The sequence below is a fragment of the Colossoma macropomum genome, unplaced genomic scaffold (genome assembly GCF_904425465.1).
Source record: "Colossoma macropomum unplaced genomic scaffold, Colossoma_macropomum, whole genome shotgun sequence".
NCBI classification, from domain to species: domain Eukaryota; kingdom Metazoa; phylum Chordata; class Actinopteri; order Characiformes; family Serrasalmidae; genus Colossoma; species Colossoma macropomum.
The window spans coordinates 12,400,920-12,422,541 of record NW_023494808.1 but is presented as its reverse complement, the minus strand read 5'-3'; the positions used below and the strand labels follow the sequence as shown (position 1 = coordinate 12,422,541).

General features: G+C 39.3%; 1 protein-coding gene across 1 annotated transcript; it reads right to left on the bottom strand.

Annotated features, from left to right (window-relative positions):
* Positions 1–1,961: 1,961 nt before the first annotated feature.
* On the bottom strand, positions 1,962–17,707 carry LOC118798407 (Golgi apparatus membrane protein TVP23 homolog A-like). Its single transcript, XM_036557842.1, has 7 exons — positions 17,645–17,707; positions 17,447–17,526; positions 10,630–10,774; positions 9,040–9,129; positions 8,213–8,335; positions 4,893–5,021; positions 1,962–3,265 (listed from the first exon to the last, which is right to left on the bottom strand). Exons 1-7 carry the CDS (start codon positions 17,651–17,653, stop codon positions 3,239–3,241), a joined length of 603 nt encoding a protein of 200 aa, XP_036413735.1. The 5' UTR covers positions 17,654–17,707; the 3' UTR covers positions 1,962–3,238.
* Positions 17,708–21,622: the final 3,915 nt, after the last annotated feature.

The following is a 21,622-nucleotide window of genomic DNA, read 5'->3' as shown; positions in this document are numbered from 1 at the left end:
GGAACAACTCAATCCTTCTGGGCAGAATGAAAGTATGTCTCCAGCCTGCAGTGTCCACAAAATACTTTTTCTTTTATCTACAACATCCTTTGATGTCACATATTCATTGTCAACCTGAGAGGGTCAACCATTCTCTGTATTTCCATTCTTCAGTACTGAACCCTAAATTAGGCAGTAGAAGACGAAGTCAAGCAAGAATGCAAAAACACAAAATACAATATTTAGAAGCCCCCTTGTTTAGAGGGTGACTGGCAAGTTGACAGGCCTTCAGTAGCTGACAGGCCTTATCCTCCATGTCACTGACCTAGCTATTCCCCAGACATTTGTCGTCTGCTTCAGACAGTCCCGGGTCATCTATCTTTTACACTGTTTTTATTACCAATGCTGCTTGTTACTGTCTCTCCATCTCTAGCACAGCTTTATCCAGTTGCACTTTCAGAGAATCCCCTCAGGTTCTCTTTGCCCTTCAAGAGTTGCTCAAGCTCATAACTGACTTCACTCCTTTGGTATGGAACTGCCGTGAGTTACTCACTGAGCCTCCAAGAGCTCAGATTCTTATGCTTAATTAGGTCTTCTTTCCTTGTCAAATGAGACGTGACCATAAAGGAACTTTCCACATTTTTATGGTTGTCAAGTGTGGCACAGGCACGACACCAGACGTCTGGAGTCATGTGATGTAGCTTTGCAGGAAAAGGACAGAGTTTATGTTTCGATTGGATCCCGGAGTGTGAGAGCCCATAAATGTCTTAAATTAAGGTCACACTGGTGGTAGGTTGTCATACTGAGGAACAAAAGGTGTTTTCCACTGCACAAATTCCCAGAACCTTTGGCACCAGAAAACTGGAACTATGCTTTTTCCCTTTTCCAAATGCCATCAGTCCAGTTCCAAAGGTTCCAGTTTTATGTTATTGGGTACCTGTTTAAGGTACCAACAGGACCTAATAGTACTCGAAAGTTTTCTCCTCTACCTTTGGTAACACTTGCAGATGAAGCAAATGACACTTCCAGGTGAAGATAAAGTCACTAAGCGCTATTACACAACTAAAATGTGCACCAGAATACAAACTAGAATGGTATGTTGATGCCTAAGTTGGAATTTTTAGAATTAATACCTTGCATAGAGTTTGATAAGGTTACCTGATTAGGAAGCTAACACTATTAGCATTTATGCAAGCCTCTATAGAACTAGCGTTTTTGCTCCTATCTTCACACTTGATTGATTGCTTGATTCTGCAAATGATTAAAAAATTTCATCTTAGCCAGTAGGTTATGCTAACTATGACTAGCATGGAATAAGGAGCTTACTACCAAATAAGTTGCTTTAGAGTGGCATAGAATGACCAAAAACAGAATATGATCATTAATTGCGGTAAGGCTAAAGCCTTCTCTCAAGTAGGTTCAAAATGAACTAAAATTCAAACTCCAGGTTCTGTTGAATCTAGTTCTTGTTTTTGAATGTACAGTAAAAGTCAATTGAACAGCTTTATGTTGGGTTCCTTATGACATTACTACACTATTCTGATTAATTAGAGTCCAAACACAGTTCAGTTAGCTTGAAAAAGGGACGTTTAGTCATCGATTTAACAAAAAAACACTAGCCTGTGTGGAGGATATCTGGATTCAGTTACTGTGTTATCAGGTAATATGGACAGTGTGTTCGGTGTGGTGTTAGGACTCAATTTTTCACTAAAATTCTAAATCAATTCTCATCAAACTGCCATGGTTTGTGCAAACGCCTCTGACGAGTAGATCAAATCTACCCGACAGTCATCTGAACATGTTTGTACAAAGGCCTTAACATGGTCAGTTTCACAAAGGTGGTATTAAGTACAGAACCTCCTTCCCACCCTTTGCTAAGAACTAAGGACTTGCTAGCTGCAGCTTTTCTTTATAAAAAAGAACAAAACACTCGAGCCAGTGAATTTTTTGTCAACAAAAATGAGGAATGATTTATTTCACATCAACAAATCTGCTTGTTCCTGAATGACTTCTGATAAGCAATGTGAAGCAATATCATACCAGAAAGGTCAGAGAAGTGATAAGCAGGCTGTTTTGTCCATAGAATCCAGACTCTCTCAAAATCTTAGCTACAAAGGCTACATGCTAGCTCGGTTGAGTTTCTGGTGGCGAGCTACTCCTACTCCAACTGAGAAACCACAGAGTGAGGGAGAGAGATGGAGCCAAGCAAATTCACCCCTCCTACTCTCTGAAACCTGTTGAAATCACAGAGTACACAAGCTGACACTGAAATCTCTCATTTCTGTCCTTCAGGGATGCACATTTGCATACTGATTAGCATTTGCATGAGGATGGCATAGCTGTCTCCCATTGGATCCGAAGTTCATAGCGTGTTAGCGCTTGGGTTTGCAATTAAATCTGGACGTCTGCTGGCTGTTACCGTACCATGTAGGGAGCCTTCTCATGCAAAATGAATTCATATGAAGGAAGTTCAGGTTGGTGTGTTACTAAAATCAAGTGATGTTTGGTTCCTAAAAAGAGAAAATCATTTTTGGGCCACTTACAAGGTAACATGCTAATGCTAATTTTAGTAGCTTTAGTGCAGGAATGCTCAATCCTCTGGAGATCTACCACCCTGCCGAGTTTAGCTCCAACTCTAACCTAACACACCTGATCCACATAGCGAAGGCCTTCAAGAGCATCTGAACTCTCCAGGGTTGTGGATTTCCAGGACCAGGACCAGGCCTGAGCACCTCTGCTATAGTGCACGTCCTATCAAAGACAAAATATTCCAAGATGCACAAGATTTGTGGATAATTTTGAGGGTTAACTCTGGAAACAGAGCACTCCAACCAGGCAAAGTGACTTAAATAACAACTGACATGCAATGTCCCTCACAGCCTTCATTTTTCTGCAGACCTTCTGTTTCTCAGGTTACAGAGATACGTTACAAATTCTTAGGGAAGTGGCGACATCTAGTGGTGACAGACGGCAATGTCAACAATCACAAAAGGCACCTTCATAAATCCTGAATGTTCTACAAAGCACTTTAGCTTGGCTCACCTCTTAGCTGATATACTTGTGTATGCATGACACATTTATACACTCAGGCACAAAATTAATACATGTCATTAGCAGATTATGTACTTAGTTTGCCGCTTGCCAAGATGTGACAACAAACACGGTATCATGATTTGGTTTAATCAATATGTGACATGAGCAACAGGCATGATTTCCTGCTTAGGCTATGTGCACTGGAAAGCACAGCATTCCTCTTCTGTTACAGTATTCCGAATATGATATCAGGCTGAAACGAATGAGAGAAATAGAACACAAATTGAGTACATGGAAACATCACATTGCATTTTTCAAACTAATATCCATCTTCTGTATCTAATCTCTATCTACTGCATACAGTCAATTACCACAAATAATAATAATAATAGTAATTTAGGTAAAAAAGTACTGGAAAATTCATTGAGTGCAGTATCAGAGACCACCCATCATTTAGTACAAGTTATTCATTCAGCATCAGAAAAATAGCATGTATTTAATAGAAAAGTAAATATAAATTTTCTCAGTATATCATGTGTCCATCTTTTACCTTTATTACAGGTTCCATTCTTTTCAGGAGACTTGCTTTCAGTTTTTCAAAAAATTTGCAAGGTTTTTTTTTTCCACCCCTCCAAAGTTCAGTCTTAGGCCTGATTCAGACATGCTACCTCTGCATGGTATGAGTGATGTGGCAGTGAGCACTACAGCTCAAACGCACTGGCTTCTCATACATACAGCGTTTAAGCTTTGGAGCCGAGCAGCGTGAAAGTTATACAGACATTCCTTTTTCCGGACGGACAGATGGTCACATCAGTCACTCTGCTTATTTATAAAAGTACACGATATATTTGTTTATCCTCGACGGCATTCTGACTTGTAATTAGGCCAAAGTTTAACCCCAGTAGACCAACCGGGAAATCTGTCTGCAGCACAGAATGTTAAACCAGTATTACATCATGAATTCAATTAAATAAAAAAAATAACATTTTCATACAGTTTTTTTTTTCATTGAATTCCATGGCTTACTTCAGTGTATTCTGCTCAGAACAAAATCAGCACTGGGTCTATTTTCTAAATACCATGGTGTCTAGGATGCTCTGCCGCTTCGCACACACAGCCTGTGTGAAAGCACTAACCATTTAACATGTGCACCAAAATGAAAAGCACAAGTGCGAATCAGGCCTGAGAAGTTGGTTGCATTTTTCGGCTTCTGTCCATCCAAGTAAACCCAAACACTTTCAATGATGTTGAGCTCTGGGCTCTTGGGGTGGTCAGTCTAGTGTTCTGAGAACACAAGCATTTGCAAATTTTCTTCTTTTTTGTTATCAGTAAGAGCTTCTTGACAGCTACACATCCTTTCAGACCCATAGCGCTGAGTCGTCTGTGGACGTTTTCAGATCTGAAGCAGCTTGATTTTCTCCTCTCTCTCAAAGATGAAAGCTTTAAGTGCTGTTTATCTGATGGGGACAGTTTGGTGTCTACCTGGTCTTCTTTAAAGATCTTTAAATCTTTAAACTTTAAACCCATTTTTCCCATTATTTTCATTTCTCTTTCCTCTGCTTTATGCAAGTGCATTATCTTATATCATATTCCCTTCAGAAACACCTCCCAAAAAATTTGTATGTTGTACATAATAGCCGTTTTGACTTAAACAAATGAAGGGTGGCCTCTGAGTTCTGCACTGTAGCTCATGTTCTCCAACTTTTCTTGACCCTTTTAAGACCGTTTGGTACAAGAGGTTGCAATTGTGCAAGATTACATATCAAAAACCACAAATTAATGTAATTTTTCACATTGCAAATGACGTTATTTGAAATATCTAATTATGGCCATCCAAAAATTTGTTCATATCATGCAAACCTATGGTATGCGTGTTCTACCTTTTGAATGAACTGCTGCCCCAGGTATTGGGATGCTGATTTGGGGAGGGTCTCCTGTTCCCCAGCCTTGCAGCGCAAGTAGCCATAAAGATTTGCAGCCTGGAGAGAAAAACCTGCTACAACCAAAGCCTGAAGAGACACATGCAGAGAATATAGCAAAAATGAGTCAGTGTGATTTTTCTCCGTGGCGTGTCGGGGCAATATAATGATATGATATTGCTATCATGGGGTGCAGTACTTCTGGAACGTTGAGCATGTTTCATAAAAAAGACTGAGAGCAATTACAGACCAGCGTATAGTAGCTGTAGAAACTGCACAGCAACAAGTAGGAGAGATCGGGGCACAGCCTAACACATTTTGTTTCATGGTTAAATCATTTTTTAATATATAATGTGTTTTGTATACAAGCAACCAACAACATCTCTGCTACAAATTAAATTGTAAACTTTTTGTAGCACCTTCTGTTGGGGAACAGTTCAGCTGAAAGCGGTGCAAGTGCAAACATTACAGCAGGCCCGGATCATCCCATGAGTTTTATGGATGTGAGCCACCAGAGGGCCCACAGGAGCAGTGAAGACTTCAAACAGCTGCCTTGACTCACTTTACCAACAGCAGTGCGACATGCCCAGTCAAAATCCTGACGCTCTCAACATCATTCCTAAACATGAACTTCATTTTTGTTCCAGTCACTGCAACTGTTTCACTACGCTCCATTAACTTTTGGTTTGGCAGGAAACCAAAGTTTCCTGTGAAGGTAGTTTGAATTTGGACCACCACATATTAAAAAGATGCCTGCGGAGCGAAACCCAATACACCGACAGAGTAGAGGATGACCATTTCCAAAAATATCAGAGTTTTTTAAAAAAAAATGTAAAAAATAATACTGCATTGCTGTAAGTAGCAGTGATCTGCGCCACTTCCCCGCAAAGGTGCAACTCCGAAACAGGTGTAACAGCAGGTAAAATGCACAGAAAAGCCAAAAGTAGTGATAATAAACATCCTTTGACCTGTATTTGAACTAAATAATTAAAAAAAATAATAATAATCTTGTCAACTTCATTGTTTTTTGTAAAAACAAGCTTATTTTGAAACAGAAGCCTGCAACATGGTCTAAACAGTTGGGACAGTGGCAATTTAAGACGTGGAGCATTGCGAAATGTTCAAAAAACATCTGAAACTGGTGATGCAATCATGCTTGGATGGAAAGGCCTTATCTTTTGCCAAAACATTCATCAGCAAAAACTCCAACAGTTTGAAAATAACATTCTTCAGTGAGCAAAGGATTTCAGATGTTTCACCCTCTATAGTGCGTATCATCAAAACATTCAGAGAATTTGGACAGATCTTTCTGTGTCAAGGACAAGGCCAAAAAGCACAACTGAAAGCCAGTGACCTTTGACTCCTCAGATGACATTGCATTAGAAACCAACACGTTTCTATGATGGATATCACTGCATGGGCTCATATGAAGTCATATGAAACGGACCGATGCACAGTGAAAACATGCTTTGTGGTCTGACGAGTCAGCCTTGTACATTGTGTTCTCTGGGCCAAAGCAGAAAAGGACCATCCAGATTGTTACCAGCTTAAAGTTCAAAAGTCAGGGTCTGTCATGGTATTGCAGCTACTAATAAGTAGCCTGCAGTGACCATTAACGCTGAGCACAATTTATAGCAACATACGCTGCCTTTTAGATGCCGGGCAGGGAGGTTCATGCTTATTTCAACATGACAACACCAAGGCACACTGTTACAACAGCATGGCTGCGTAATCAGAGAGGTGCTAGACTGGCCTGCCTGCAGTCCAGTTCTGCTTCCCAATGAAAATGAGTGCCTTATTAAGCGAATACAACAACACAGGCCTTTTATGCTTGCACAGCTGAAAAGGCGTATAACTGAAGAATGACAAAAAATTCCATTTTCAAAACTGGATCTTTTTCTCTTTAGTCCCAAACATTTATTAAGTTAGTAAAGATGCTCCTGACCCAACATTTTTGGAACATGTCACAGGCATCAAATCTGGAATGAGCGTATATTTACAAAATCAACGGAGTTCAGAAGCTAAAATATAAAATAAGACACAAATAACATAAAGGCATAAGTGCATTAACATTTTTCCTGCTTGCTGCGGCACTATGCTTTAGCCTGGGCTGAGCTGGGATAGTCAGCTTCTTAAGTTCGCTGGTGTTTTTCCTCATCTTTGTTGTCAAATCTACGAGGCAGCCAGTTCTGAAATTGTACTTTCTGGCAACTTCCTATCGTTTTTATGCAACCAGGGAAGGTCAGCACAGTTTAGACGAAATGGACGAGAAGATATTATCTAATAATACCATACAAGGTGCATGACGTAAACTTAGTTTAGATTTTAAAGTCTATATTTGATGGTTGGTACAGGTCAACACAGTTGAAACGCTATTTAAAACAAACAACAAACAGTCCAAGATAGGGGTCTACCAAACATTTGTGCCCAGGGGTTTATAATTTGATGATCCAGTCATGACTCAGGGGCTAACTGTAACATAAACTAGAAAACTGAAGTCTGCAAAACATTAATTTTATACAGTTCTATGTTATTTGAACCAGACAAGCTTTCCAACCTAAACACATAAAAATAGTCATCAAAATAAATATGAACAGTGAAAATAGTGGCAAACATGGCAAATTTACTTTTGACTAAAGTAGAAAGCAAATATCAGCATGATAGAACTGAAATATACTTGTATGAAATCTATTTTTGAATGTTTTTCATGAGTTATAAACAATTTCAGAATACAATGAACTGTTCTGAAGTAATATGGAAGGGGTAAGAACTTCTCTCATAGACTCCTTGGGAGGCTTTGCTTTAACACTGAGCTAAAACTAACTCTGCCGTGTGGAGGCTGTGTTTTAGGCTTGCTAGCTCTCACTGTCAGTTATTTATATGCTTCAAAATGATGCTATATTACCAAATAATCACAGATGTCGACGCTAAGGGAATATGAGAAGATCATATGTACTACTTGACTCTGTCCTACATGTCCCCCTTGTTAATTTGCACTCCGCTCTCTAGCTGACTGGATGTCCATCCATTATGCTATTTTCTTCTTTTATTCATTTATTCTCAGCATCTGATTTACATTTTTTTCTATTCTTTCTTAAACGGCTTGTTTTCACAAACACTGAATTAAAAATCATTGTACTCAGTTTTTCACAGCTTTGTAAGAATGTGGCAGTACTGTTCTGTTTCTCTTCACAAATATGAGCATCTGGTTTGTGTTAATGCATGTGTGTGTGTGTGTGTGTGTGTGTGTGTGTGTGTGTCTAAAACAGTGTATGCATTACCAGCCATTTCATCTTGAAGGAGAAGAGCGTTGTGAAGAAGAAGGTAGTCCAAACGAGAGGGCAGACGATCAACCCCAACCAGAAAATCTGAGCCTCTGCTTCTGTGCCACTAGAGTTGCGACCCTGCATGTGCACACACACACACACACACACACACACACACACACACACACTGTAAATACTGCTGCTCCTAGTTATGTTTATATATTGTGTTGTAAACTACCTCAGACCATTTAGTGCAACACCTGCTCCCCTGTAAATACAATGATCTGTCTTATATGCTATGTAAATATGCTAAAATATACTTCTATATACTCCTATTCTCTCATATTTAAGTCTATTTTTTCTTTTTTATTTCTGCCTAATGTGTCTATTTTTTATTTTGCCTAATTATGTTTTTTTTTTTATTTCTGCCTAATTATTTTTTAAATTCTGCCTAATGTACGTTTTTTTTAATTCTGCCTAATTTGTCTTTTTTTTAATTTTGCCTAATTTAGTTATTTTTTATTCTGCCTAATTTTTATATATATATATATATATATATATATATATTCTGCCTAATCTAGATTTTTTAAAATTCTGCCTAATTTATGTCTATTCTTTCAATTCAGCCTAATTTAGTTTTGTTTATTCTGCCCAATTTATGTCTTTTTTATTCTGCCTTTAGTTTTTTTTTTGTGAGAGCACCAAACTAAAATTTATTTGAATATTCTCCCAGGTTTATGCTCTTTACTGTTATCAGTATTCTGTACAGTAGACTAAGAAACAGAGAGAAATAGTACGTGGTTGACAGGACAGGACAGCTTTCAGAAGTTTCTCTCACTTGCCTTCTTAGCCTCAAACATCCAGTGGCTCCGCCCATCTTCATCGATCTGATTCCACCAGCGCAGGCCAACCAGAAGCCTGCCAGTCACATTCTAAGCACCAAGCACAAGAAGAAGGTGAGTCACAGGATATATAACAAAAGAATAAATTCCACAAGTAAATGATTAGATATCAGAACATTAAACTGTACGTTGCACATACAAATAATGAGAATTCAAACTTTTTAAAAACATTCACTGCTCATTTTCTCATTTTCTTTGTTTACAAGTCTTTGTTTACATTTTTCTCTTGTGATACATACAGCCCCGTTTCCAAAAAGCTGTAACACTATGCAACTTGTAAATACGTGCAATGCAAATCATGTAAACCTTATATTTAATTGAAAATAGCACAAATACAACATATCAAATGATGATCAGGTCAGTTTACCACCTGGACTCTTTTAATATGGAGCAATGCTGTTGTAATATGTGCAGAATGTGGTTTGACACTGTCTTGCTGAAATAAGCAACATCGTCCCTGAAAAAGACGTCATCTGGATGGCAGCATGTGTCGGCAAGACCTGTATGTATTGTTTAGCATTAGTGGTGCCTTCACAGATTTGCAAGTCACCCATACCATGTGCACTAATGCATCCCAATACCATCATGAATACTGGCTTTTGAACTGTGCACTGAAAACAAGCCAGATAGTAGAGGATGCAGTGTCCAGGATGAGCTCAGGCCCAGAGAAGGTGGAAGCGTTTCTGGATCCTGTTTATACATGATTTCTTCTTTGCGTTTTAGAGCTTTAACTTGTATTTGTGGATGCAGAGACAAACTGTTTTCACAGACAGTGGTTTTCAGAAGTGTTGCTGCGCCCATGCAGTAATTTCCACTACAGAATCATGTCTGTTTTTAATGCAGTGCCGCCTGAGGGCCCAAAGATCAGCCAGCAAATACTGGTTTTCAGCCTTGTCCTATGCATACAGAGATTTCTCATAATTCTCTGAATCTTTTCATGATATCATGTACCGTAGATGATGAAATACAAGTTCTTTGCTATATCATACTGAGAAACATTATTCTTGAATTGTTGCACTACTTGCCTACTGACTCTTTCACAGAGTGGTGAACCCCTCCTCATCTTTACTTCTGAAAGACTCAGCCTCTCTGAGATTCTCTTTTATACCCAATCATGTTACTGACCTGTTACCAATCAACCACCAGGTGTTTTTGTTAGCACCACATAGTTTTATCAGTCTTTAAATATGTTGCTGGCCTCAAATTCAAAAAGGGCCTATATTAAAAAATCTCATTCCTCAGTTTCAACATTTGATATGTTGTCTTTGTACTATTTTCAATTAAATATAGGGTTTAAATGTATATCATTGATTTCTGTCTTTATTTATATTTTGCAGTGTCGCAACATTTTTGACAACAGGGCTGAACTTTTTTGGCCCAAAGTTTTACGTATCCTACAAAGGAATGGCACTGATATGCAGACTCATTCCCTTCTTGCTAAACTACCTTTCTTCTCTGAATTCCTTCCCCACAACGTCATTCCACTCAACTGTTTATTAAAGAGCTCTATTATTCTGTCTTATTTTTTACCTTCACAGACCAGAAGTCACATGAGAGCAAAGTGATGACCATGAGAAAGCACATGACGAAACTCCTGCTGAACCAGTCACAGCACAAATAGGCAATGATGGCACTGACACGGAAAAATAAGTGGAAGAATGTGGCCAGTGGATGCCTGGAAAATTAGAAACAGAGTAAGAACAAAGAACCACACAACACTCAATGGAGCAACGATACCGAAGAATCATGTTTGGTTCCCTCAAGGACCTTTCAATGAAAGGCACTTTGAAAACTCAACTGAAAAGTGGTTCTTCTACACCATCAGAAAGAATTCATTTTGAAAGAATGATCCACCACCCAAACAGTACCTGCTCTGTGAGGGTCCATGGGGGTCCTGACCACTGAAGAACAGGGTAAAAGGGGGCTAACAAAGTATCAGAGAAACAGATGGACTACAGTCTGTAACTGTAGAACTACAAAGTGCACCTATATAGTAAGTGGAGCTGATAAAATGGACAATGAGCATAGAAACAAGGAGGTGGTCATAATGTTATGCCTGATTGGTGTAAATGTACCCTCAAAGGTACAACTAAATATTTTCCCCAGAGGAAAAGTACATATTTGTAGATATTTACATAATCTAATGTTCTTAAACAGAGCAGTAAAATAAAAAGCTGGGGCCGTATTACAGAAATGTCCTATCATTTATCTTAAGTTAAGCTCTGAAAGGTCAAGATAAGATTTTTCACAAATTTGTATTATAAAGGCAAATCTTATCTTATTTGGGACTCTTTTATTACAGCATCTTATCTCAAGTTAGGAAATCTTAGCACAGCTGAAATGAAAACAATCAAAAAATGTTAAAAAAGTAATTTAGTTAGCCTGTAGTTAGCTAGACAAGTACTGTTATGGGTGTAAAAGAGGTCAAAAGTGCAATAAACTGGAAGTTAAGAATGTAACAGCGCCTGCTGCTGTTTATCAGAGCATCGCCGCTCCCCATTTTCAGTTTCTATTTCCCTAAACGCTTTAGCCGACCATGCTAAAATTACTCCTCCTGAATAAACAGCCATGTTCAACTGTCTAACACATGAAGATAATACGAGGGGACGGTGGTGGAGGTCGTGTCTGCAGTGTTTTTATAACAGAGGTAGAAAAAAAAAACAAAAACAGAAAGTGAAACCACCTTTTTGTAATATAGACAAATGTAATGCCGTTATGCCAATTACAGTTATAGTGAACGATGCTGCCCTTCACTGCCTAAAAACAACAGAAATGGATGGTTAAATCAGAAGTTATTTTAGTATTTTGGAAATTTAGGATGCTTTTCTACTGTTTTCTTATGTGGAGTTAATGGATAAGATTATGAACTTAAGAACTGTTGTTCAGTAATAAATTCAGTCCTAGCTAAAGTTGTCATGGTGAGTAAACAGATAAGGTGTCAGAGTTTAAGATGTTTCTGTAATACGGTCCCTGGAGATATGAGGGTGAGTGGAGTCAATACAACTTTAAAAAAATACCATTTGAATGAAATACAGTACAATTATGATCCCTAACTCAAGGTACTTAAGCTGTACCACCCCACTGACTGTTTAGGGCCTTTTTTTCTGAGAGTGTTTGGCATCACAGAAATAAAGGAAGAGAGTGCTGAGAGAACACTGCTCAAAGGACACTCACATCACATTGTGCGACCAAATTTCACACCCAAATGCTAATCTTACCTAAGCATGGGAAGCACAAGAGGCAACACTGTCAACATACCAGACATGATGACATGATTTATTATTTATTTTACCCTGTTTTTATTCCCCAGGTTGGTTGTGGCCAATTCCACCCTTTAGGTAGTCAAGTTTGTGACAGTGGAAGCTAGAGAAAGCTAGTGAAGTGCTTTCCACTGGCACAAGTTAAGCCACCCACTACATTTTTTCAAACTGCTGCTAACGCAACATCACCAATGGAGAACACTCAACACGCTTGGAGGAGAACGCTAACTGCCAACTCTAACTGACAATTCTTTTGTTTAAACTCTTCGTCTCCCAGTGATTGTGTTTGGGCCACTCAGAGCCCAACTTTAGTCTGTTTTATTGAAGAAAAGCACAATTGTGAAGTACTGAAAGCAGCATTTACTCAACGTTCAAAAAGCTTTCCCTGATTAGTGCCACAGACTCATGACGGTGTAACAAGTGTACACATCTGGAGAGGATACTTGGTTTGGCTGATTAATACTTGATTGTGTTAAATCATGTGTGCTGCTGATGAAATTTAAGTCCAAGGCCTCCTGAGAGATGCAGCTGTCTAAGTGTTGGCCCTATCATCAAGATATCACAAGTTTTATCCCCGGTACAGCCATCCATGGCCAAGAGAGGGTAGGATGGGTGGGTAGAATGGCCTCACATCTCCACCATCACTCGGTGTGATACCAACTAGCAATGCTAGCCGTCTGTTAGCTGACGTAACAAGTCAGTGTTCTAATCCAAACATCGTTCAGACCAGTGATGTAGCGTTAGCAGCAGTTCAAAAAGATGTGGTGGTGCTTCACATGACTCGGAAGAACCTTGTACTTGCCTTCACCCTCCTAGCGCTGGTGGTATTGTATTTGGGGTGGACTTCACTAGTGGGTGGGATTGGACACAATCGAATTGGTGAGAAAATTGGAAAAAGGCCCAAAAATAGAAATTGAATAAGACCATGTGATGGCTGGGGTCATCTAGGAGAAATCTGGAGTCAAGATTTGTTCTTCAAACTCAAAAGATATCAATTACTTTTTTTCCAAATACAAAATGTGTTACTTTTTATGTTTGTGTGTATTTATTCTAATTATATAGTGTTTCTACTGGCAAAAACAAACTTGCTGCCAATACAAAAGGGTTTACATAATGTTCTTAGATGCCTTAGACTTCTGCACAGTACTGTTTGTGAGGAATGTGGACTTACTTGGAACCAGCTGAGTAAGTAAGTCATAATCCAGTCAAACAGCTCATGAATGCAGAACTCAAAATAGGGGCGATAGGATAGTGCCCTTGTCAGCGCTGTCTGATGGACAACAAGACTGTCATCATAATAACAACACAATGTCTCCAGATGAGTGGCAACCCAACAGTAAAAAATCATGAAAGTATCTCTTAATGCACCTTTTTTTCAATGTAATAAAGTTTTACCTACACCAAAACTTTCATATCTCTGTACGCCTGTCTTTTTGCATTGATCAAATTCTTTGTTTGCTGTAACAGTAGCTATGGGGAGAATCTGGTTGATCATTTTCCTCCCTTTTCGCTCACAAAACAGCCCAAAATTAGCTGAAAGTAGACATCTTTAATTACTGACGTATTCAAATCACTGACACACTGACAGAACTATCACACTCAGGAAATAACAGAACAGTTCAAAAGTTGAATTTTCTTTAGTGAACTTCCTCCTTAACGGTAAAAAGCTATGGAATGTGGTATGGTAATGAATCGTAAAGGCACTCAATGGAGCTGGAGAAAAGGAGGAAATGCCCTTCTACTGGGGCCAAAGCTGCACCTTTCTTCTTCTTGTTGCTGGCAGTTAGCCAATGTTGGGTCACCCATGTCTAATTGAGATAACAACCTGCAGAAACACTGTAGATCCATAATTTCCAGGTTAACTGTTTTCACAATATAAATACAAATTTTAAATGAATCACGGATTGTTACAGTTGGCCCTGTTTTATAGGTTAGATTTTAATTGTGTTTATATACACCAGGCCAAACGACACAATGAAAATAACTTTTAAAATATCCAAAAAATCAACTGTTTGTACATCGCGGGAGGATAAACAATCTTTATACAGATTTTCTTTTTTTTACTGCAAAGGCAGTAGGTGCAAGGTGTATGTCCTAAGTTCTCTGGCAGCTCTGGTAGGAGCTACCTTTCAACAAATTGAGTTTTGGGACAGTCTATTATTAAGTCAGCTTGGCCAAATTATTATTCTGTGCTTTTATTGGTACTGTTAACAACTTAGAAACCACCTGGGACACCATATCAATAGTCTAGTAGCACCTTAGAAACAACCTGGGTTACCATACCAGTGGTCTAGTAGCACCTTAGAAACCACCTGGGATACCATACCAATGGACTAGTAGCACCTTAGTAACCATCTGGGATACCATACCAATGGTCTAGTAGCACCTTAGCAACCACCTGGGATACCATACCAATGGTCTAGTAGCACCTTAGAAACCACCTGGGATACCATACCAATGGTCTAGTAGCACCTTAGAAACCACCTGGAATACAATATTAATGGTCTAGTAGCACATTAGAAACCACCTGGGATACCATACCTATGGTCTTGTAGCACCTTACAAACCACCTGGGATACCATACCAATGGTCTAGTAGCACCTCAGCAACCACATGGAATACCATATGAATGGTTCAGTAGCACCTGAGAAACCACCTGGGATACCATACCAATGGTCTGGTAGCAGCTTAGCAACCACCTGGGATGGCCGTGCAACACCATAACAACAATGTACACCAGGCCAAACGACACAATGAAAATAACTTTTAAAATATCCGAGAATTCAACCGTTTGTACATCATGGGAGGCTAAACAATCTTGATACCGTTTTTTTAGGTAGTAGGTGTAAGGTGTATGTCCTAAGTTCTCTGGCAGCTCTGGTAGGGGCTACCTTTCAGCAAACTGAGTTTTGGGGCAGTCTATTATGAAGTCAGCTTGGCCAAATGTTTATTCTGTGCTTTTATTGGTACTGTTAACAACTTGGCAACCACCTGTGACACCATGCCAATGGTCTAGTAGCACCTTAGAAACCACCTGAGATACTATACCAATTGTCTAGTAGCACCTTAGAAACCACCTGGGATACCATATCAATGGTCTAGTAGCAACTTAGAAACCACCTGGGATTCCATACCAATGGTCTAGTGGCACATTAGAAACCACCTAGGATGCCATACCAATGGTCTGGTAGCAGCTTAGCAACCACCTGGGATGGCCGTGCAACATGTACAACTTCCTGAGATACCACTGCAATTGCCTAACAACACCCTAGCAACCACCTGGACTTGTATGTTTTAGGTTATTGTATAAACTCGATTAAGATTGCAAAAACAATCGACAGCTGTCTATGACTTTGTCAAGCCAACCTAAACTTTGTTCACAAACTTTTCTCTACTAGTTATTATTACTATTAGTAGTGGTAATAGTCGTATAAGCAGTACTAATAGTGGTAGTGGTATAAATTACACCAGCCAAACTGTTTAACAATCGTCATAATATTCATTATTTCTGCCCAGTGGACTCGTTAACCTCCATACCAGTGTTTCTCAGCGCTGGTCTTGGATGCCCAATAGTGCTTTTCCTGCTTTAACACAGCCACTTTATAGCCACTCCATAATGAGCTGTTAATGAGCTGATTAACTGCATCGGGTGTGTTGGGAGCAGGAAAACACTAGAAACTGCAGGGCAGTGGGCCTCCAGGGACCTGAGCTGAGCTGACAAACACTGCGCTACTCCTTTCTCATCCCTGCTGAAAAAGGATTATTACAACATTAGAAACCTAAAGGTATTGCTTTCCAGCGGGAATTGGATTAATGGCTACCATCAGAGACCACTTGTTTCCTGCAGGATACCTTTAAGCCATTAGGAAGCTATCAAATGGATCAGGTTCACTTTTTAAACCAAGAGAATCCTTAACGCTGTGATATCAACTCATGAGGACAAACACAAAATAAGGTCAACCCATGTGTTATGAGAGACAGGTTGGATATCATATATCATCAAAACAAGCATACTGCTGTGTCGGAAGGAAAAATCTTGTATCTACAAAATGATAACTGTACAGGAAAAGGAAAAAACTACTCTACTTTTAATGTAAGTCAGTGGAACCAGACTTTTTTCCAAGTCATTTTTGGCCGTTTCTTTTTGTCCATTCTTCATGAAATTTCCACACAGTGTAAAAGGTGTTTTCAAATTATGTCAAAAACTGAAAAATGACAAAAATGGAGAGGTTTTTCTTTCGACAACAACATGTTCTGTTTGGGATGCTGGTACTCCGTTCCTCCAGCATGTTCATGCTGGGTGAAAAGCTAAAGCAGCACCAGACCAGCATATACCAGCTTAATGAGTGCTAGTCTCTACTGTTTTTTCAGCAAAGAAGGTGAGGTTAAACAGTAATTTATCAGAGACAGGAGGGAGAAGAGAAGTTATACAGTATTTTATCAGAGATAAAAGGGAGAAGGTGAGGTTAGACTGTATTTTATCAGAGACAGGAGGGAGAAGGTGAGGTTAAACTGTATTTTATCAGAGATAAAAGGGAGAAGGTGAGATTAGACTGTATTTTATCAGAGATAAGAGGGAGAAGGTGAGATTAGACTGTATTTTATCAGAGATAAGAGGGAGAAGGTGAGGTTAGACTGTATTTTATCAGAGACAGGAGGGAGAAGGTGAGGTTAAACTGTATTTTATCAGAGATAAAAGGGAGAAGGTGAGATTAGACTGTATTTTATCAGAGACAGGAGGGAGAAGGTGAGATTAGACTGTATTTTATCAGAGACAGGAGGGAGAAGGTGAGATTAGACTGTATTTTATCAGAGACAGGAGGGAGAAGGTGAGATTAGACTGTATTTTATCAGAGATAAGAGGGAGAAGGTGAGATTAGACTGTATTTTATCAGAGATAAGAGGGAGAAGGTGAGGTTGGACTGTATTTTATCAGAGATAAGAGGGAGAAGGTGAGGTTAGACTGTATTTTATCAGAGACAGGAGGGAGAAGGTGAGGTTAGACTGTATTTTATCAGAGATAAGAGGGAGAAGGTGAGGTTAGACTGCATTTTATCAGAGACAGGAGGGAGAAAGTGAGGCTAAACCGTATTTTTGTGGTCCGTCGAGCTCTGTCATCCTCCCCAACGAAATCCAGCGACACGTCCACGATTTCCCCAGACAGCGACTGTTCAAATAAGACAACAAATCAGACACACGTTAACACACAAACACAAAAATAACAAAAAAATAACCCATATCATCTACCACTGTACCACTACAGCCGGGGCTGTATGATAGGCTACCTCAGCCATCCTTCATAGACTCTTTCCAACGAGGCTGCAGTCTGCTTCTTACTGGAATTTTCCCGTTCCACCTTAAATGGTGCAGCAGTTATTATAACGCCTCAGGCGCCAGAATGGAACTGCTGCACCATTTAAGGTGGAACGGGTAATTCGAATAAGCAGCTGACTTCAGCTTCGCCACTTTACACCAACGTTTACTCCTTATATAATTCATTTAATATTCCTTCAATATCACGGTTAAAGCTCGGTTATTAGCGCAGGTGCTTCAATGAAATGGCTCCGATGTTTTGTTGACGGAACGTTAACGGTGCCATACATTTTTTCGTTTCACACCCGTTTTCCGACAAGCAGAGACCCCCTGCGCTAGCATTGGCTACATCGTTCTTATAGTTGCGGATTGCTTGTGAATATGAACTACTGGCCAAGCTTATTTTACATAATAATAATAATAATAATAATAGGACAAGAAGGCGGAGCTTACCGGAATATGGGTGGGGGAAAAACTCCACGCATCTGCATGCACCTCCCATTTTTGTCATCTTAACAGAGCCACCCAGGGTTTTTAGAGACAGATTAGGCCACATAGGCTGTGTCGAGATGAATAGATCTTGCTTTCCTTGATTTCGTTTGAACAAAACAGCCCAGAAGCTGGTTTATGCTGGTCTGGTGCTGGTTTAGTCACCCAGCATGGTCATGCTGGTTGACCAGAATACCAGCATCCAAAGCACAATATATGCTGTTTTTTCTGGTGATCAGGCTAATAGCTTTCGTTGCTGCTGACCAGCATTCCAGCATCTAAAACACAACCTATGCTGGTTTTGCTGGTGCCTTTTTTTCTAGCAGGGCTGTTGACCACAGACCTCATAAAATATATAAGTAATGTGGATCCACATGGCCACCAGATCAAGTTACCAAATCCAGAGAGAAGAAGGGCATAAAAATTAGGATGACTCAGATGCTTTATCTAATTTTAAACACCTCTCACATTCTCTGGCGCCCAATGAGCCAAACTGATGTATAAATAAACCAATGCTCCCATCACACTTCACAGTTTTGTGAGTATTCCAGTAACCTTGATTTCAGGTTCTACAATATCAGTCTAAACTACTGTAGAACTGCTGTGCATGGTAAAAGCTTGGTAAACACCTCATTTGGAAACTAAGGGCTGACTTTTTGTATTAAGTCATTCTATGGAATCTGACATATTTTGAAAAGACTTTTATAATCTTTAATATCTATCATTGTTAAGAATGTCAGGCTTTGTTGTGCGCTTAGCTAGATAACCCCTTTGGCTATAGAGGCTTATTTGAAGGATGGTCTATCTGGAGTCCCCACAAACAGCCAGACTTCATTGTAGTCAATTTCCTATTTGTCCATATATGACTAAAGGTTCTGTGAGTCCGTCGGTGTTGAATCATAATTCCACTTTGTATCATAACTCCACTATCTCGTGCCGCCTAGATAAGGATGGCTTCCTCTTTTGAGTCTTGGTTCCTCTCAGTGTTTCTTCCTCTTGCTCTTAGGGAGTTTTTTCCACCTCTGTCGCCCTCAACTTGCTCATTATGAATGAGGATTTCTGTAGTTGCTTTATGACAATGTGGGTAAATCAAATTGAATATCGATTTGTTATTTTGACCAAAGTGATGAGGGTGTGATACATTTCCGACAAATTTGGTAAAATTTTCCTGACCTGCTAGAGCTGCCCTGGTCAACTGTAAGTGTAGTTAGTATGACTTGGAAACATCTAGGAACAGTAACAGTTTAGCCACAACGCGATGGGCCTCTAAAGCTCACTGATTGCCAAGTGCTGAAACATGCAACGTGTCAATAACATCTATCCTCTCCTGCAGAGGTCGGCAACATATGGCCATTTGAACAAGAAGCTGGTGAATGAGAAACTGACTTCAGCCTCATATAAAGTCGAACGTTTTCAAAGAAACTTCTACTTTTGTGGAAAAGTTTTCCTGCCAGAGATGCGGAAAAAGCGGTTTCATTTATAGGACATTAGTTTATAGGACAAGTAAATTAGCATATAATGAGACATATTTACAACCAATATGGTAAAATGGACATAAAACATTGTGGCTCCCAAGGTGGTTTGATTTTTATTGAAAGGACAAAATGGCTCTTTTTAACATTTGGGATCCCGACCCCTGCTTTGTTGGAACAAACAAGCCCCAAACTGCCTGTGAAAGCAATGCAAGGCACTCTCTGAAGTTATGAGTCAGGTTTCATCATCTGGCAGTGTGACAGACGAATCTAGGCTTGGCAGATGCTGAGAAACGCTACCTGCCCAAATATGTGTAAAGTTTGGTGGAGGAGGGATTATGGTCTGGGGCCATTTTTTTATGATTTGGGACCTAATGTTACAGCATGCACTGACATTCTAGATAACTGTATTGTCTCAACTTTGTGGAAGAATTTTGGCAAGATGCACAAAGAGAGCAGTCAATAAACTTATGCTTTGCCAACTTTGTGTCTGTGGAAGAACTTGACTGGCCTGCACAAAGCCCTGGCCTCAATTCCATCCAACACCTTTGGAATAAACTGGAATGGCAAACTGCGAGCCAGGCCTTATTGGTCAAGATCAGTGCTTGACCTCACTCATGCTCTTGTGGTTGAATGGAAGCGAGTTCTTGCAGTCGTATACCAAAATGTAGTGGAAAGCCGTCCCAGGGAAGGATATTACACCATGTTAATGCCAGTGGTCTTGGAGGGGAATGTTCAACAAGCATATATGAATGAGATGTTTGAATGTTCACGTACTTTTGGTCATATAATGTAGCTAGTTAGCCATCTTAGTGGCTGCTGCAGAGGTCATATGTATCTAATTATGTCAATTGTATATATAGTGTCTGTATTTAGTCTGCAATAGGAGCCGACTCAACAAAAGGCTAATCATGCTGCTGCAACTAGTCAATATCAGTGCTGCAATCAGTAAGAAACAAGTGACTTACCTTTCACAAAAGGCATCTATCTTGCTGAAATTTAGGCCAGGAAATTAGACAAGATGAAAAAGATAAGCTATATAGCTTTAGCCTTTGCCAAGTACGTAGCCCTAGCGATGCCATGCTTAATTATAGCAACTAGCATGTACTACATTGATATTAAATGCATCCATCCAACTCAAAACAAGTGCAGGGATGGTCAACAACAGTCACTAATCTGCACTCATATATTTCCATGCTTGTGTGCAGTGTTTCTGCTAAATAGCTAATCAGGTCACCAGATTGCAGTTGCTCTCAAGTGTAAGTCATTCCACAGTCATCGTGATCTTTTGTGATAAAGCATGTTTAAGGAAACGAGCATAAGTAATTTGGTACTGTTGCAGAATGGGTCTACAGAACTGTGCAACATGTTGTGTGAAATAAACTTTAAATATTGAGTTTAATATTCATTTCAGCATCAAAGTTAATTGAAGTCTCTTAATCAGGAGTGTAAAAAACAGACAACTACTGTATTCTGTGTACTTCAGTGAAAGTATGGGTACTACATCAGAATCATACTCAACAGAAAGTGGAAGTATGGAGCCAAAAATATGAGTGAAGTGCAAAGTCATTGACATTTATTCATACTTGGATTAAGTTTGTACACCCCCAGTCGATTTACATATTTTATATTTAACAAATTCTCTACAGGGAACAAACTTAAAGATGGCTTTTCTGCAAATGCAAAATGTGTATTTATTTGCTATAAATACACTTTTAAAAGATGGTTCTTCAAGGATTCTTAAGAACCTCTTGCATGATTAAATGGTATTTTGCATTGTTAAATTGGACTTCAGATTGATGGAAAATGTGTTTTATATGGTCGCATATAGAACTTTTTTGAAAAGGATTCTATATCGCACCAAAAAGGGTTCTTCTATTGTTACTGGCTTGACATTATACAAATAAAAGAACACTTTTTGGTGCTAGATAGAACCCTTTTCAAAAAGATTCTATGTACAACCATCTACAGCACATTCTCTGTAAATCT

Excerpts from the sequence above, each read along its gene's own strand:
- LOC118798407 (XM_036557842.1), bottom strand. Across the intron at positions 5,022-8,212 it reads CCTTCAAGATGAAATGGCTG|GCTTTGGTTGTAGCAGGTTT; the intron begins GTAATGCATACA and ends GTGTCTCTTCAG. Across the intron at positions 3,266-4,892 it reads GGCAGCAGTTCATTCAAAAG|CCTGATATCATATTCGGAAT; the intron begins GTAGAACACGCA and ends CATTCGTTTCAG.